Source organism: Urocitellus parryii, chromosome 9 (genome assembly GCF_045843805.1).
Source record: "Urocitellus parryii isolate mUroPar1 chromosome 9, mUroPar1.hap1, whole genome shotgun sequence".
Taxonomy (NCBI): Eukaryota; Metazoa; Chordata; class Mammalia; order Rodentia; family Sciuridae; genus Urocitellus; species Urocitellus parryii.
The window spans coordinates 52452772-52472901 of record NC_135539.1 but is presented as its reverse complement, the minus strand read 5'-3'; the positions used below and the strand labels follow the sequence as shown (position 1 = coordinate 52472901).

Below are 20130 nucleotides of genomic sequence, written 5' to 3'. Positions count from 1 at the left end.
AAGCAAGCACAATAATAGTAAGTACAACTTAAAATATTTACAAGAGTAATTCTAAAATAGTTGCTTCACCTAAATTCTTTCAAAAAGTATCCCTACTGTGATAACACAATAATTTGCTCTCAAAGACTTGTATATCAAATCCCAGAAGTTCACATATAAGTGTCCATGGAACTGTCATTTATCAATCTGTATGAATAAAATCTTAGATCACCTTGGGAGTCTCAAGTTTTTTGGAATAGACCAAGCTAAAAAGCAACAGGCAATAGAAAGAATCAATAAGATTTATAGAATAAGATGACACATCATTATTAGTATTATAAGCAATAGGCCTACTCAAAGGAAGTCCAGCAAAAAGGAGCATACAAACCATACAAACGCCACAGTAAATGTTTTAATATGCTTTTTTGCTGCTTGACCAAAAGACCTGAGAAGAACAATTAGAAAAGGAAAAGTTTATTTTGGGGCTCATGGTTTCAGAGGTCTTAGTACATAGACAGCCAACTCCATTCTTTGGGGTCCAACATGAGGCAGAACATGGTAGAAGAGTATGGCAGAGGAAAGCAGCTCAGAATATAGTTCCAGAAAAAAGAGAGAGAAAAAAAGGGAGACAGACAGACTCCACTCTCCAGAGACAAGATACATACCCTTAAGGCACACCCCCAATACCTTACCCTAGCTGCTTTCAGTTACCACTCAGTTAATCTCTACCAGGGGATTAACACACTAATTAGGTTAAAGATCTCATAAACCAATCAATTTACCTCTTAAACATCTTACATTGTCTCACATTTGAGCTTTGGAAGCACATCTCATATTGAAACCCTAACAGTGAAAGAAACAGCAATACATAGAGTTAAACAAGCATAAAAGCAATTGGTCTGGGTGGGGAAGAGTAAGAAGTTTTGACAGGATAATACCAGAGATCCATCCATGTATATACCTCTAATGATGGGAGGAAGATTGGTCAGGGAAGAAGTCAAGGACTAACAAAGAGAAATTCTAGCATTAAGTATTTAGAACAAGTTCTTCATTATGGTAATGACTACCTAGAATGGGATTAGAATACAGCAACAGGAAATGCTGAGCAGTATACTGCAAGTCTGAGATATTGATAAGGCTATGGAACTGGGGAAGAGAAGTCAGAAACTTACAAAACCCTACTGGTAAAGGCAAGATCCCAGAGAAGAGCCATGACATGGCACATTCTTTTGGGCAGTTTCTCCCAGACCTCCTTAGCAAAATTCCCCAAAGCAGAACCCTTATGCTCAATGTCCCAGCAAGAGGTACAACATCTCCCTGGTCTTTTCCTAGGACCACAGATTAACTTTCAGGGTACCACCCTCATGAGTACCTTCCAAGTGAGTTTAAGTTCTACCAGCATGGCACCCAAGCAAGTTTCTACCACTCAGTGATGACAACTACTCCCTCTTCAAAAGGTCTGAATCTTAGTCCTGAGTTGGGAGAAGAGGATCTGGGGTATTTAGATTTGTTCCTTCCTTGAGTGTTCTTTTTCCATCCTGGGTGTTGAGGATACTCTCTATATCTATTGCTATATTCTTTTAGATTGTCTTTACCTATTTAATAGGTATTTTCTCTATTATAACAATTCTCTATATTAAGCATTGCCTAATCAAATTAGTATGTGGTTTTTGTCTCTTGATTAAACCATAACTGATACATTACATTTCCTAGTATGAACTTAATGTGAATAGAAGTTATTCCTAGGAGAAGGAATGATGGCCCAGAACTAAAGTAAGAAATAGTGAGATTATCAACTATAAGACTTCACCAAAAATAACTATGGGTATAGGTTCCAGTAAGACAACTTTGAAAGGGCTCATTCAATATTTCAATGGCAATTCACCATACACTCTGAAGGCTTTAACACCTCTGTTAAAGCATCATAGTCATAGGCATTAACCTCATCAGCATGAATGGGCAATAAAACCTATTAGTAAAAATATTATTCAAACATTTTCAAATTTTAGTAAGCATGAGAATCTCTTAAGAGAGCCTAGCTTCCTCACATACAAATTCTAATCCAGTAGTATATTCTTATGACAGGTATCTTGTGTTAAACATGATCCATCAACTAAGAAACAATCCTTGAAAGGCAGAAGAGAGTAACTTAGACAATTAACTGATACACCAAAATTAAGAAAATACTCAAGAGAAGTAACTACAGATTTAAACATTGAAAAACTTTGAATTCCAGTTCAGAAATATACTTTTTATAGTGAGGATTCCTCCTAGAGATTATGAATGCTTACGTTGAATTTCAAGAATACTGAACAGTTGCTAACTGGCACTAAGGCACAAACAATATATAAAAAGACAAGCAGACACATTTAGGAAGGAAAATCAAAAGGACTCATGAATGGATTGAATATTTAGGATATTTAGGAAGTGAGTTTCAAGGATGTTTACCCCATTTCTGATTTACTCAACTGGATGAATTACCATTAACTAAGATAGAAACACTAGAAAATGAGTACAAAATTCTTGTTTTTGATCCACTGAATTTGAAGTGAAACAAGTCTGGAGTTGTTTCTAAATTACCAACATCAAAGTAAAACTGAATGAGATTACCTAAGGAAAGTTCAGAGAAAAAAAAAAAGGCATGCCAAAATTTATTGCTTAAGTAGTTGACTGAAAAAGAAATAGTCGAAGAGGTAAAACAATAGCCAGTACAGTATAATTCACAGAAACCAAAAGAATATTGTTTCAAAAAATGAGAAAGTGATCAATAATACTAATTATGGTTGAGATAAAGAAACATGTCTATTAAGTTTAACAACATACAAATTACTGGGAACCATACGCGGACAGTCTGAATAATTTGAAAAATATATGGGAATTAAGGACATAGTTATAGTAAATTAATATACAATCTGGCTCTGAACAGGTAACATATGTTCCACAGAGAAGGTTGTAAAGACAGACATATAACCCCAGTTACAAGGGGAAAGTGACATTAAATAAGAAAGATAAACAGTTTTAAAAACCAAAAAATAAATGAGAAAAGTTGAATATATGAGAGATAAAGTCCTTAAGAGGCCAAGAGGAGATGGAATCCAAAACAAAAGTGAAAAAATTATTCCTTTGTATAGGCAGAAAGATAAAATGTGTATGCATGTAAATATTTTGTTTGGCAACAGGAATTGATATTATAGCTATTTTAGTTTCTGTAAGTGTACCCTGTGATGACACAATTTCCTGATAACACATTGTTCAGAATATATCCTTGTCATTAAGCAATGCCTAACTGTAAATAGAAAGATAGAAATCTATAGTTCAACAATAAGTTACCTGCATTCGAAATTTCATTAATGATAAAGTTCAGAGTGTTACTTGATATACAGTCCAAGGGTAAAAAAGAACACTGATCTTTATAAATGCAGAAGTCAAGGAACTGAGAAACTGGATTTTTAGATAGATCATGTACATTGACAGGAATGAGTACCCAAAAAAAAGAAATACAAATCTATAAATAAATCAGAAAAAAATATTTCTAGTTTCAAAAATAAGAAGGCAGAAGACAGACTGAAGTTCCTAAATTATGAAGAAGAAATTTTACAAGCAAGTAAATGAATAGTTGACTTCACCCAACCTTACTTCTCTAGAAAGATAATAATCATTACGCTATAGTCAAAGAACTTCTAACATTTCTCCAATGTCAGCCACATCTATCTAAAAGAAAGCATGTATAGAAAATGAAAGTCTTCTACTCTGCTAAAAAAAATAGTTATAGTTCATTTTCCCTTTAATTTTGTATTCCAAATAAGTCAGCCTCTTTAAAGAGCTTAGGCTTCAAAAGTAATTTGAGTGGACCATAAGCATGACAAAGGTAAAACTGAAATAATTCTATAAACCACTAAAAGCTACTTTGGAAATCATTGTTATTAATGGTAAGTATGAAGTTTTTTCCAAAATAGATTAAAAGCCCTTAACTCAGAGGCCAGTAGTTCTCAAATTGATAAAGTACTTGAAAATCAGAAGTATAAATTACTCTAGCATTATTTAAATTATTTAATACCATTAAAAGAACATATTAAACTTAAGAGAAAAATAATAGATAATTGTATGTCTGTGAATATATTATGCATGATTTTTAAATATAGAATTTTCAAATTGATAGAAAAAATTAATTGATAATAAAAATTGATAAATTCTACCTTATCATTTTACTACTTTCTGTAAATTAGGAAAAGAAAAATAGTTCAATATCCCTTATTCAATTTTAGGAAACAAAATGTATCAAATTTTGAATATAGTAGATAAATGCAGGAATATAGGGTATAAATCACTAAAAAATATTTTTCTACCCACTAATTCCTCTTATATCAAAATCAAATGATAACTTTATGACCCAAACTTTAAACATACCTCTAATTGATTTTTCAAATGAGTCAAAATATTGATTTAATTAACAATTAAGAAATGTTATGGAGCTGGGGTTGTGGCTTGGTGGTACAGTGCTTGCCTAGCACGTGTGAGGCACTGTTTTTAGTTCTCAGCACCACCTAAAAAAATAAGTAAACAAATAAAAGCACTGTGTCCATCTACAACTAAAAAAAAAGGAAAAAAAAAGTCATACTTGCCTCCTCCATTTGATTGACCTGTAGCTGAAACCACTTTACAAGCAAAACATAAAGGAGCAAAGAAGAAAGAATTAATGACAAGTTGAATTACTTCAGTAAAATTAATGTACATATACATGTGAACTTTCATCTGGCAAGCATCAGTTCTTAGGGTTCATAAAAGGGCCCAATGCAACATACAACTGAAAATAAAGTTTTAAATATAGCAGCAAGTTTGAAAGTCCTTTAACTTCCACAAGACTTAGAAAACTTTTTCATTTAGATATATTTCTCTATTAAGTTTTAGTATGTAAGCTTCAATACATTTAGCATACCTTAAAAAGAGATTCCAAAATCTGGAAAATAAAAATTTAAAGAATATATTTTAAAATAAAATCCTTCACAATGTATAATATTTAATTCATATCTTATTATTTTCAATCACAAAAGTATAATAATTGCTAAAATAGGACATAAATCTATAGTTCAAAATCATAATTTTAAATTCAGAGACAGTGTTTCAGTCAATTTTGTGTATACAACTTACTTCAAGAATAAAAAGTGGGGGATCCAACATGGCGGCCGTCGAGGAAGCAGCGATTCCAACATCTCCACTTTAACGGGATAAGAAAGACCCACCTGAACAGATGCAGCCTACCTACGGAGGAACTTCTAGCATAATTCCCTTAAGAGGAGAGCAGCCGTGAACTGGTAGGTTTATTGGAAGCGACAGTTCGTCCCAGAGAAGTGGATCTTGGACAGCCTCTTGGGCACAGAGGTATAGTCCCCCAGCCATCAGCCGCTCGGCAAGCGGCTCCCCCGGGAGGCCTAGAGCTCGCTCTAGGAACAGCCACTTCACCTGCCCGGTTCCTAATCATGCGGCCACAGTTAACCGGCTCCACAAGTGGCCCAGCGGCGGGTGCAGAAGTCGAGTCCTGAGGCCAGCGGCCACTTTTGCAAGCGGCTGACACCCGAGGGGTTTGGCCCGCCCCGCCAGAAACGGCAGTCAGCCTCCGCCATCAGGGTTCCCCTGGGAGGCATAGAGCTTGCTCTGGGAGCAGCAGCCTCACACGCCAGGTCCCTAACCACGCGGCCCGTTCCTAACCACGCGGCCGGTTCCTAACCACGCGACCACAGCCACCTGGCTCCACGGGTGGCCCCCCGGCGGGTGCAGAAGTCGAGTCCTGAAACCAGCGGCCACTTTTGCAAGCGGCTGACACCCGAGTGGTTTGGCCCGCCCCGCCCGAACCGGCAATCAGCCTCTGCCATCAGGGCTCCCCTGGGAGGCCTAGAGCTCGCTCTGGGAGCAGCCACTTCACCTGCCCGGGTCCTAACCACGTGGCCACAGCTACCTGGCTCCACAGGTGGCCCCACGGCGGGTGCAGAAGTCGAGTCCTGAGGCCAGCGGCCACTTTTGCAAGCAGCTGACACCCGAGCGGTTTGGCCCGCCCCACCCGAACCGGCAGTCAGCCTCCGCCATCAGGGATCCCCTGGGAGGCACAACCTCATTTGGAGTAGGGGCTGTGCAGAGCTGCCATCTGAGCAAGCAGGGCAGGCAGACCTGCGGCCCACTGGAAAGACAGGCCAGGTAGCTTGCCAGCGTGGTGGACACGCAACACCGAGGCAGTCGCGTCACACTGGTTGGAGTGGGGGTGGAGCAGGGTCGCCGCCCGGGTCCGGAGGGGGCTCAGCGACCCGTTCGAGAGGTAGTCAGGTACCCCCATTGGGAGTGGGGGCTGTGCAGAACTGTGACCCACCGGCCTAGAGGCCTGCCAGCGCGGTAGACACGTCACACCACTTGGAGTGGGGACCCAGCAGAGCTGCCACCCACATCCAGACCAGGACCAACGACCCCAGGGCGTGGTAGTTACGTCACCACAATTGGAGTGGGGGCAGAGCAGAGCCGCCACCCGTGCCCGCAGGGGGGGCAGACCTGCGACCGATTAGCGGGGTAGACAGATCACCCTAATTAGAGGAGGAGCAGAGCCACTACCCGCCCTGCAAGGGAGACTTCCCAACTATACAAGAGCAATATAAATAAATAGGGGGTAAAAATCAAAAACACAACAGTTGCACCAAGCAGAAAGAAACGCGAGCAGTATGAAAAGACAAGGAAAGAAAGGACCACAAGCAATGCAGGTCAACTCAACTTTAGAAGAGGTAATAGCTGCAACAGATGGAATGTCAGATAAAGAGTTGCGGATATATATGCTTCAGATGATCTGGAGTCTCAAGGAAGACATGAGACAGCAAAATCAGACAATGAAAGATCACATCGACAAACAAATCCAGGAAGTAAAAGGTCAATTTCACAGGGAGATAGAGGTAATAAAAAACAAACAAATAGAAATCCTAGAAATGCAGGAAACAGTAAACCAACTTAAAAACTCAGTTGAGAATACTACCAGCAGAGTAGATCACTTAGAAGAGAGAACATCAGACAATGAAGACAAAGTATTTCAACTGGAAAAGAACATAGACAGCTCAGCAAGACTGCTAAGAAACCATGAGCAGAACATCCAAGAATTATGGGACAATATCAAAAGACCAAATTTAAGAGTCATTGGGATACAGGAAGGCACAGAGCTCCATACCAAAGGAATAAACAGTCTATTCAGTGAAATAATACGAGAAAACTTCCCAGACTTGAAGAATGAGACAGAATCCCAAATCCTAGAAGCCTACAGGACCCCAAATGTGCAAAATCATAAGAGATCCACACCTAGACACATTATAATGAAGATGTCCAACATACAGAATAAGGAGAGAATTCTAAAAGCTGCAAGAGAAAGAAAGCAGATTACATTTAGGGGTAAACCAATCAGGATAACAGCTGATCTCTCAACACAGAATCTGAAAGCTAGAAGATCCTGGAATAACATATTTCAAACTCTGAAAGAAAATGGGTTCCAACCAAGAATCGTGTATCCGGCGAAATTAAGCTTCAGGATAGAAGATGAAATTAAAACCTTCCACGATAAACAAAAGTTAAAAGAATTCACAGCTAGAAAACCATCTCTTCAAAAAATCCTTGGCAAAACATTACAGGAAGAGGAAATGGAAAATAACATTGAAAACCAACAAGGGGAGGTAGGACAGTAAAAGGGGGAAAGTAGTCAAAGTGGATAATAAATCAGGTTTAGTAACACCAATAAACAAATATGGCTAGAAGAACAAACCAGATCTCAATAATAACCCTAAATGTTAATGGCTTAAATTCACCAATCAAGAGACACAGGCTAGTAGAATGGATCACAAAACAAGACCCAACAATATGCTGCCTACAGGAGACGCATCTGATAGGAAAAGATATTCATAGACTGAAGGTGAAAGGTTGGGAAAAATCATACCACTCATATGGACCACGGAAACAAGCAGGAGTGTCCATACTCATATCTAATAAAATAGATTTCAAGACAAAGTTAATCAAAAGGGATAAAGAAGGACACTGCATACTGCTCAAGGGAACCATACACCAACAAGACATAACAATCATAAATATATATGCCCCAAATAATGGTGCAGCTTTGTTCATCAAGCAAACTCTTCTCAAGTTCAAGAGTCTAATAGACCACCATACAATAATCATGGGAGACTTCAACACACCTCTCTCACCACTGGACAGATCTTCCAAACAAAAGTTAAATAAGGAAACTATAGAACTCAATAACACAATTAACAACCTAGACCTAATTGACATATATAGACTATACCACCCAACATCAAGTAGTTACACTTTTTTCTCAGCAGCACATGGAACCTTCTCAAAAATAGACCATATACTATGTCACAGGGCAACTCTTAGACAATATAAAGGGGTAGAGATAATACCATGCATCTTATCTGACCACAATGGAATGAAACTGAAAATCAATGAGGAAGGAAGGAAAAATCAAGCATCACTTGGAGAATGAACAATAGGTTGCTGAATGATCAATGGGTTTTAGAAGACATCAAGGAGGAAATTAAAAACTTCCTAGAGTTAAATGAAAACACAGACACAACATATCGGAATCTATGGGACACATTGAAAGCAGTTCTAAGAGGAAAATTCATTGCTTGGAGTTCATTCCTCAAAAAAAGAAAAAACCAAAAAATAAATGATCTCATACTTCATCTCAAAATCCTAGAAAAAGAAGAGCAAAACAACAGCAAAAGAAGTAGAAGGCAAGAAATAATTAAAATCAGAGCTGAAATTAATGAAATTGAAACAAAAGAAACAATTGAAAAAATTGACAAAACTAAAAGTTGGTTCTTTGAAAAAATAAATAAAATTGACAGACCCTTAGCCATGCTAACGAAGAGAAGAAGAGAGAGAACCCAAATTACTAGCATACGGGATGAAAAAGGCAATATCACAACAGACACTTCAGAAATACAGAAGATAATCAGAAATTATTTTGAATCATTATACTCCAATAAAATAGAAGATAGTGAAGGCATAGATAATTTTCTTAAGTCATATAATCTGCCCAGATTGAGGCAGGAGGATATAGACAATCGAAACAGACCAATAACAATAGAGGAAATAGAAGAAACCATCAAAAGATTACCAACTAAGAAAAGCCCAGGACCGGATGGGTATACAGCACAGTTTTACAAAACCTTTAAAGAGGAACTAACAACAATACTTTTCAAGCTATTTCAGGAAATAGAAAAAGAGGGAGAATTTCCAAATTCATTCTACGAGGCCAACATCACCCTGATTCCGAAACCAGACAAAGACACTTCAAAGAAAGAAAACTACAGACCAATATCTCTAATGAACATTGACGCAAAAATCCTCAATAAAATTCTGGCGAATCGGATTCAAATACATATCAAAAAAATTATACACCATGATCAAGTAGGATTCATCCCTGGGATGCAAGGCTGGTTCAATATACGGAAATCAATAAATGTTATTCACCACATCAATAGACTTAAAAATAAGAACCATATGATCATCTCGATTGATGCAGAAAAAGCATTCGACAAAGTACAGCATCCCTTTATGTTCAAAACTCTAGAAAAATTAGGGATAACTGGATCATACCTCAACATTGTAAAAGCAATCTATGATAAGCCACAGGCCAGCATCATTCTGAATGGAGAAAAATTGAAGGCATTCCCTCTAAGATCTGGTACAAGACAGGGATGCCCTCTCTCACCACTTCTGTTCAACATAGTCCTCGAAACACTGGCCAGAGCAATTAGACAAACGAAAGAAATTAAAGGCATAAAAATAGGAAAAGAAGAACTTAAATTATCACTATTTGCAGATGATATGATTCTATACCTAGCAGACCCAAAAGGGTCTACAAAGAAGCTATTAGAGCTAATAAATGAATTCAGCAAAGTGGCAGGATATAAGATCAACACGCATAAATCAAAGGCATTCCTGTATATCAGCGACAAATCCTCTGAAAAGGAAATGAGGACAACTACTCCATTCACAATATCCCCCCAAAAAATAAAATACTTGGGAATCAACTTAACAAAAGAGGTGAAAGATTTATACAATGAAAACTACAGAACCCTAAAGAAAGATATAGAAGAAGACCTGAGAAGATGGAAAAATATACCCTGCTCATGGATAGGCAGAACTAACATCATCAAAATGGCGATATTACCAAAAGTTCTCTATAAGTTCAATGCAATGCCAATCAAAATCCCAACAGCATTTCTTGTAGAAATAGATAAAAGAATCATGAAATTCATATGGAATAATAAAAGACCCAGAATAGCAAAAACAATACTAAGCAGGAAGTGTGAATCAGGCGGTATAGCGATACCAGACTTCAAACTATACTACAGAGCAATAGTAACAAAAACAGCATGGTACTGGTACCAAAACAGGCGGGTGGACCAATGGTACAGAATAGAGGACACAGTAACCAATCCACAAAACTACAACTATCTTATATTTGATAAAGGGGCTAAAAGCATGCAATGGAGGAAGGATAGCATCTTCAACAAATGGTGCTGGGAAAACTGGAAATCCATTTGCATCAAAATGAATCTGAATCCCTATCTCTCGCCATGCACAAAAGTTAACTCAAAATGGATCAAGGAGCTTGATATTAAATCAGAGACACGGTATCTGATAGAAGAAAAAGTTGGTTATGATCTACATGCTGTGGGATCGGGCTCCAAATTCCTCAATAGGACACCCATAGCGCTAGAGTTAACAACTAGAATCAACAAATGGGACTTACTCAAACTAAAAAGTTTTTTCTCAGCAAAAGATACAATAAGATAAACAGGGAGCCTACATCCTGGGAACAAATCTTTACTCCACACACTTCAGATAGAGCCCTAATAACCAGAATATACAAAGAACTCAAAAAATTAGACAATAAGATAACAAATAACCCAATCAATAAACGGGCCAAGGACCTGAACAGACACTTCTCAGAGGAGGACATACAATCAATCAATAAATACATGAAAAAATGCTCACCATCGCTAGCAGTCAGAGAAATGCAAATCAAAACCACCCTAAGATACCATCTCACTCCGGTAAGATTGGCAGCCATTAGGAAGTCAAACAACAATAAGTGCTGGAGAGGATGCGGGGAAAAGGGCACTCTTGTTCATTGCTGGTGGGACTGCAAACTGGTGCAGCCACTTTGGAAAGCAGTATGGAGATTTCTTGGAAAGCTGGGAATGGAACCACCATTTGACCCAGCTATTCCCCTTCTCGGTCTATTCCCTAAAGACCTAATAAGAGCATGCTACAGGGACACTGCTACATCGATGTTCATAGCAGCTCAATTCACGATAGCAAGACTGTGGAATCAGCCTAGATGCCCTTCAATAGATGAATGGATAAAAAAATGTGGCATTTATACACTATGGAGTATTACTCTGCATTAAAAAATGACAAAATCATAGAATTTGGAGGGAAATGGATGGCATTAGAGCAGATTATGCTAAGTGAAGCTAGTCAATCTTTAAAAAACAAATACCAAATGACTCCTTTGATATAAGGGGAGTCAACAAGGACAGGGTAGGGACGAAGAGCTTGAGAAGAAGATTTACATTAAACAGGGATGAGAGGTGGGAGGGAAAGCGAGTGAGAAGGGGAATCGCATGGAAATGGAAGGCGATCCCCAGGGTTATACAAAATGACATATAAGAGGAAAGGAGGGGTAAGACAAGATAATACAAATGGAAGAAATGATTTACAGTAGAAGGGGTAGAGAGAGAAAAGGGGAGGGGAGGGGAGGGGGGATAATAGAAAATAGGTCAGACAGCAGAATACATCAGACACTAGAAAGGCAATATGTCAATCAATGGACGGGTAACTGATGTGATTCAGCAATTTGTATACGGGGTAAAATTGGGAGTTCATAACCCACTTGAACCAAACCGTGTAATATGATGTATTAAGAACTATGTAATATTTTGAAAGACCAATAATAAAAAAATAAATAAATAAATTTAAAAAAAGAATAAAAAGTAATTCTACACCCTTACAGAACTATATTAAGAGGCCCCCAAAAAATCCATATGAGTCATTTCATATATTTTCTTAATATAGGTAAGGAATAAAAATATATGCCAAAGGGCATATATTTCTCTTCATAGAACAGCAAGTTAAATAATTGAAAGCATTACCTTTCAATACTATCAATACAATTTTTTCTTGCTAAGGGAACTAAAATATCAAGATAGAAAATATCTTACTGCCACTTTTGTTTTTTATGCAAAATACAAAGAACTGGTTTGGGAGCTTTAAAAATATATGAAAAAAATTACACAGATTAAAATATACTTATTCCTTAAAAATCTAATGTGAAATTATTAGATCTTTTACCCCCTATCCCCACACTTTCACCTCTGGGTAAAAGTTTTGAATTGCACTATTAAAAGAAAAATATTTCTACAAGCATTTGGATAGAGGAAAAATGTTATTCACAATGAATCAATATAGACTAGTCTATACTGTCTCTGCTTCAATATTGACTCTACATCAGTGGTTCAAAAATAGTGGCTCCACAACCAATAGTAGCAGCACCACACAAGCATGCTACTTATTAAAGCAAAACCTCAGGCCCCACCCCAACATACTGAATCAGAAATTCTGGAAGAAGCACCAGCAATCATCTGTTCCTTTAAATGATTATTTTTTATGCTAAAGTTTGATATTCACTAAGCTAAATAATAAAATGCATAGATCTACTCAAAAAAATATGAGGCCCTCCAGAAAATAAACTAATATATATTTTATATAATAAATATAAAATAAATATCCATGTTTGAAGAAAAATATTTTCAGCTATATAAGGGTTTAGGAAATAATATCCATTAAGTCACACTATCTTAGAATAACATCCTTCTTTGCATTATTAAGTGGATTCTGAGGTTCATAAAACCACTCTTCTGCCCCGAAAACTGATGGGAAACACTAACAGATTCAAACACTCAATGTAGCTTGAGTTCTACAATTATGTACACCACTAAGAACTAGGAGAACAGTGGCTTCCTAAGTTCCTGTGAAATTCCACATCAGTAGTTGCTAATACTGCTAAATCTAGAACAGTACTGATAAAAACAAAGATGAAAATTGAATAAAAGTGAGAAAAAGCAACATTAGACACACAATAATTAAATAGGGAAAGTACTGTTAAATTATGGAGTAATACCTACAAACTTTTTGAGAAAAATATTAAACTGCCATTCTAAATTAAAAGATATTGAGGACTGCCTCCACCAACCTGCATGGGAACCCAGGCCCAGGCTAGGCCCAGTACACCCCTGCCGACCAGCAGACCCATGCCAGAGCTCAGTCCCTGGCCCAGGACTGCCCCTCGTACCTGCACAGGAGCTCATGGGAGCCCAGGCCTAACCTGCCTCCACCTTGGGACACTGCAGCCACTGCCATAGCCCTCCCCACGCAGTAGTCTTCACCTTGTGACAACAGATAGGGTCTAAAAGCAGCAGCATCTCAGAACAGGCAGCCCAAGCCACTGTAAGGCCCACCCTTTCAGCCTCATTTCTGAAAGAGGTTGCATCCATCTTGGGACACCCCCACTGCTATCCTGATTTACCTCCACAATTGCTGCTACCACCTATAATTCCAGTAGCATCCATCCAGAGTCACTGGCAGGGTCTGGAAGCCCAACACCAAGATGAGGTACAGATAATCTGCACAGATACTATAATATTATAGGGTAGGAACTGTAATACCTCAGATCTGCACTGCAAGAAAGGAAGACACATAGACAACATGAAAAAACAACAGAACCCATGGACAGTGCAGTTAATGAAATGTCAGAGAAGGAGTTCAGAACATACATGATTAAAATGATCTGTGAATTAAAGAATGACCTAAATGAGCAAATATAGGCAGAAATTGATCACTCTAACAATGAGAGAGCAAATACAGTCAACAATGACATACCAAGAACCTTACATCCAGCAAAATTAAGCTTCACATTTGAGGATGAAAGCCTTTCATAACAAACAAAAGTTAAAGAATTTACAGTGAGAAAGCCCAAACTACAGAGCATCCTCAGCAAAATATTCCAGGAGGAGAAAATGAAAATCAATAAAGGGAAGAACTCTACTAAAGGAAAGGCCAATCAAAGGAGAAACCAAGTCAAGTTAAAAAAACAAAATTAAACCAAAATGTCCAGGAATACAAATAACATTTCAATAATAACCCTAAAGGTAAATAACCTAAACTCATCAATTAAAAGAAAAAGATTGATAGATTGGATTTTAGAAAAGATTCAACTATTTGTTGCCTTCAAGAGACTCATCTCACAGGAAAAGACATCCACAGGCAGAAGGTGAAAGGGTGGGCAAAAACATACCACTCACATGGAACATGTAAATAAGCATGCATTTCCATCCACATATCAGATAAAGTGGACTTCAAACCAAAGCTAGTGAAAAGGGATAAAGAAGTACATTTCATACTGCTTAAGGGAATCAACAAGACATAACAATCATATAAATTGTTTAAAAAATCTAAAAAAAACTAAAAAACACTAGAAATTTCTAGAGGTATATGATAAACCCCAAATGGGGCATCTGTATATGTCCAACAAACCCTTCTCAAATACAAGAACCAAATAGAACACAACACAATAATACTGGGTGATTTTAACCATACATTTTTCACAACTGGATAGATATTCCAAACAAAAACTAAACAAAGAAACTATGGAACTCAATAATACAATCAATAATTTGGACTTAACAGACATACATAGAATATTCCATCCATTAATGAGCAAATACACTTTTTCTCAGCAGCACATGGATCCTCCTCCAAATTATACTATATGTTATGCCACAAAGCAAGTCTTAGCAAATACAAAAAAAGGGAGATACTACCCTGCATTCTATCAGACCATAAAGAAATGAAATTAGTATTCAATGATAAAAATTAAAGAGAAGCTACTCCAATACCTGAAGACTAAACAATATGCTAATGAAAGATGCATGGATAACAGAAGACATCAGGGGGGATATAAATTCTTAGAGTCAAATAAGAACTCTGATACAACTTATCAAAATATCTGGGACACTATGATGGCAGTAGTAAGAGGAAAGCTCATTACATGGAGGTTATTCATTAAAAGAAGAAAAAGTGAACAAATAAATGACCTGACATTATAGCTCAAAGTCCTAGAAAAAGAAGAACAAACCAAAAGTTGTAGAAGAAAGGAAATAATTAAAATCAGAGCAGAAATCAATAAAATTGAAACTAAAGAAACAATTCAAAAAGTTGACAAAACAAAAAACTGGTTCTTTGAAAAAAATAAAGTTGACAAACCCTTAGCCACTCTAACAAAAAGAAGGAGAAAACTTAAATTACTAAAATTTGTGATGAAAAAGGAAATATCATAACAGACACTATTGAAATACAGAAGACAATTAGAAACTATTTTGAAAATGTACACTCTAGTAAAACAGAAAACCTAAAAGACACTGAGAAATTTCTAGAAGTATATGATAAACCCAAACTGAGTCAAGAGAACATACACAATTTAAACAGATGAATTTCAAGCAAGGAAACAAAAGACACTATCAAAACCCTTCCAACCAAGAAAAGTCCAGTACCAGACAGATTCATAGCTGAGTTCTACAAAACCCACAAAGAAGAATTAATACCAATACTCCTCAAATTACTGCATGAAACAGAATAGGAAGGAACCCTTCCAAACTCATTCTATGAGGCTAATATCATCCTGGTACCAAAATCAGGCAAAGACACATAAAGGAAAGAAAATTTCAGACTTATATCCCTGATGAACATCAATGCAAAAATTATCAATAAAATTCTGGCAAGTCACATACAAAAGCATATTTAAAAAAAATAGTGTACCATGATCAAGTAGGGCTCAGTCCAGGGATGCAAGGTTGGTTCAACCTAAGGAAATCAATAAATATAATTCATCACATCACTAGACCTAAAGATAAGAATCATATGACTATACCAATTGATGAAGAAAAAGCATTTGACAAAATACAGAACCCTTTCATGTTTAAAATACTAGAAAAACTAGGGATAGTAGGAACATACCTCAACATTGTAAAAAAGTTTATCTATGCTAAGCCCCAGGCCAACATCATTCTAAAAGGAGAAAAATTGGAGGCATTCCCCCTAAAAACAGGAACAAGACAGGATGCCCTCTTTCACCACTTCTATTCAACATAGTCCTTGAAACCCTAGCCAGAAAAATCAGAGAGGTGAAGGAAATTAAAGGGATATGGATAGGAAAAGAAGAACTCAAACTATCATTATTTGCTGATGACATGACTCTATACATAGAGGATCCAAAAAACTCTATCAGAAAACTTCTAGAATTAATGAATGAATTCAGTAAGGTAGCAGATACAAAATCAATATCCATAAATCAAATATATTTCTGTACATCCGTGATGAATCTCTGAAAGAGAAATTAGAAAAACTACCCCATTCACAATAGCCTCAAAACAAATAAAATAAAATACTTGGGAATCAACTTAACAACAGAGGAGAGACTCTGCAATGAAAACAGCAGAACACTAAAAAAGAAACTTAAGAAGACCTTAGAAGATGGAAAAAACTCCCATGCTCCTGGATAGGCAGAATTAATATCGTCAACATGGCCATACTACCAACAGTGTTAAACAGATTCGATGCAATTCCAATTAAAATACCAATATCATTCCTTATTAAAAAAAAGAAAAGGTAATCAGGTAATTCATTTGGAAAAATAAGAGACCCAGAATAGCTAAAGCAATCCTTAGCAGGAAGACTGAAGTGAAGCAGAAGGCATCACAATATTGGACCTTAAACTACACTACAAAGCTATACTAACAAAAATGGTATGGTATTGGAACCAAAATAGACATGTAGACCAATGGTACAGAATAGAAGACAGAGACAAACCCACATAAATTCAGTTATATCATACTAGACAAAGGTGCCAAAACCATACAGTGGACAAAAGATAGCCTCTTCAACAAACGGTGCTGAGAAAACTGGAAATCCATAAGCAGCCAAATGAAACTAAACCCTATCTCTCACCATGCACAAAACTCAACTCAAAGTGGATCAAGGACCTAGGAATTAGTTTAGAGACCCTGCACCTAATAGAGGAAAAAGTAGGTCCAAATCTTCATCATGTTATTAGGCCCCAACTTCCTTAACAAGACTCCTAAAGTGCAAGAAATCAAATCAAGAATTAATAAATGGAATGGACTCAAACTAAAAAGCTTCTTTTCAGAAGAAAAGAAACAATCAATGAGGTGAAAAGAGAGCCTACATTTTGGGAGAAAATTTTTGCCATACACACATCAGATAGAGCACTAATCTCCAGGATATATAAAGAACTCAAAAAACTTAACACCAAAACAGCAAACAACTCAATCAACAAAAGGGCTAAGGAGCAGAACAGACACTTCTCAGAAGAAGATATACATTTGATCAACAAATATATGAAAAAAATGTTCAACATCTCTAGTAATTAGAGAAATGCAAATCAAAACTACTCTTAAGATTTCATCTCATGCCAATCAGAATGGCAGTTATCAAAAATATAGACAATAATAAAGGCTGATGAGGATATGGGGGAAAAGGTACACTCATACATTGCAGGTGGGACTGCAAATTGGTGCAACCAATTTGGAAAGCAGTATGGAGATTCCTTAGAAAGCTTGGAATGGAACCACACTTTCACTCAACTATCTCACTCCTTGGTCTATACCCAAAGGACTTACAAACATCATCCTACAGTGACACAGCCACATCAATGTTCATAGCAGCATAATTCACAACAGCCAAACTGTGGAATCAAACTAGATGCCCTTCAATAGACAAATGGATAAAGAAACTGTGGTATATATACACAATGGAATATTACTCAGTGCTAAAAGAGAATACAATTAAGGAATTTGCAGGTAAATAAATGGAGTTAGATAATATCATGCTAAACAAAGGAAGCCAATCCCAACAAACCAAAGGCTGAATGTTTTCTCTAATAAGTGGATGCTAATCCATAATGGTGGGGGGGGCACAGGACAAGTGGAGGACCTTTGGATAGGGCAAAGCAGAGGGAGACATGGGGGTAAGAAAGATGGTGGGATGAGACAGACATTATTACCCTAGGTACACGTATGATTGCACAAATGGTATAACCCTACTTAGGTACAACCAGAAAAGTCAAAATTAGTGCTCCATTTAGCCTCTCTAGTCTTATTTAGCATGTGTACTTCCTATTTTGGAAAGCCATAAATAAAAGAATTGAAGAACATTCTGCTATCATGTATAACTGATTACTTATAAATAAAAAATAGAGAAAATACCTTGCATTCTATCCAATCATAACAAAATGAAATTAAAAATTAACAATAAATTTAAAATTAAAAGCTACTCTAACCACTGGAAACTGTCGGGAGCCACTCTGGAAATACACACCCTTAAGTACTGAGCAAGAGATACTGAACAACTATTACACCCCACAATAACTTGGGCTTTACCTCCGCTCAGATAATGAGGCATGGCTCCAAGAGTAGGCATTACCTAAGAGGTTGAGTTACACTCACCTGTTCCTTTGTAATCTTATCCCTTTGCCCTTTGGGGGATAAAATATTCCACAGAACCTCCCATTGTGTGTCCCCTATATAAGAATAAAGAATTTCAGTGGCTTACTCTTTTTCCACAGACCCTTAAGGTTGGAGAGCCTTCCTGAATTTTGAAAAGTACTTCTGTGTGTTTGAGTGCTTTCTTCACTATTTTCTTAAGTTATTGGAATAGTCATATTTGTGAACCCAGCATAGGTCACAAGCTAGGAAAGCGAAATAAGCCAATCCCAAAAAATGACTCTGAAGGTAAGTATTCCTAAAATAAGACAGACAGCCATAAATAAATCAGCTCAACAGCCAATAGTTTATTTCAATAAAAAATTTAACATGAGGGCTGGGGATGTGGCTCAAGCAGTAGTGCACTCGCCTGGCATGCGTGTGGCCCAGGTTCGATCCTCAGCACCACATACAAAAACAAAGATGTTGTATCTGCCAAAAACTAAAAAAGAAATATTAAAAATTCTCTCTCTAAAAAAAATTTAACATAATAGACCTTTTCTTAACTTTAATAATATGAGACAATGCCCTACCTACACTGATATTTTTAAAATTGGTAAAGTCACAAATTATTCATAATTATTAGAGCTAATCTTGCTACATTAAGTTATTAAGGATGTTCATGCAGCTGTTTCTTTATACACAAAGATTGGTTTGATACAGATCCCTCACTGTATCAAAAGCCTATACTATCAGAAGCCTACACAACAAAGAAAAGATACTATCAGAAGCCTACACAACAAAGAAAAGTCCAGCACCAGATGGATTCTAAGCCAAGTTCTATGAAAGCTTCAAAGAAGAACTTACACCATACTCTTCAAATTGTTCCATGAAGTAGAAAAGGAAGGAACCTTTTCAAACTCATTCTATGAAGCTAGTATCAGTAACAGAACGGTAGCTTGAAAAATTCCACGATTTTTGGAGATTAAGCAATATACTTCTAAAAAATGCATGGATCAAAAAAAACTTAAGAAAAATTTAAAATATTTTGGACTGAATCAAAGAAAATATGACATTAAAATTGTGAGATATGATGAGATCTGTGCATAGAGAGACATTTACAGCATTAATGTAGTCCATTAATGTAGTGGTGCTTTGAGGATTTGGTGGGAACTTTACTTGGTGAGGGCTTAGATCATTAGGGATGTATTCCCAAAGGGGATCATGGGACTCTAGCCTATTCTCTTTCTTATTTTCCTTTGCTTTCTGGCTTATAATGTAAGTGGTTTGCTCTACCCATATATTCTTGCTATACGCCTAAAAAAATGGGGGACAATCAATCATAAATGGGAACATCTAAAAATATGACTCAAAAAAAACCATTCCCCTTTATAATTAGTTATCTTAGGAACTTCATTACCATGATGGAAAACTACTCATGCAAGCATTGAATGTACATATTTTTTAAAAAAGAAAAACCTAAAATTTAAAAATCTAAGCTTCCACCTAGAGAGCAAAAAAATGTGAAGTAACCAAAAGAAAACAA

At 36.8% G+C, this 20130-nt stretch overlaps 1 protein-coding gene across 1 annotated transcript in view; it reads right to left on the bottom strand.

Moving 5' to 3' along the window:
* The window catches only part of Ccdc7 (coiled-coil domain containing 7), a 106159-nt gene that overhangs the window by 71600 nt on the left and 14429 nt on the right, over positions 1-20130 (bottom strand). Inside the window, exons 5-6 of the mRNA XM_026405166.2 lie at positions 4916-4936; positions 4602-4634 (exon numbers count right to left, since the gene is read on the bottom strand). Of these exons, the coding sequence (XP_026260951.2) occupies positions 4602-4634; positions 4916-4936 (54 nt within the window). The remainder of the gene's footprint in view (positions 1-4601; positions 4635-4915; positions 4937-20130) is intronic.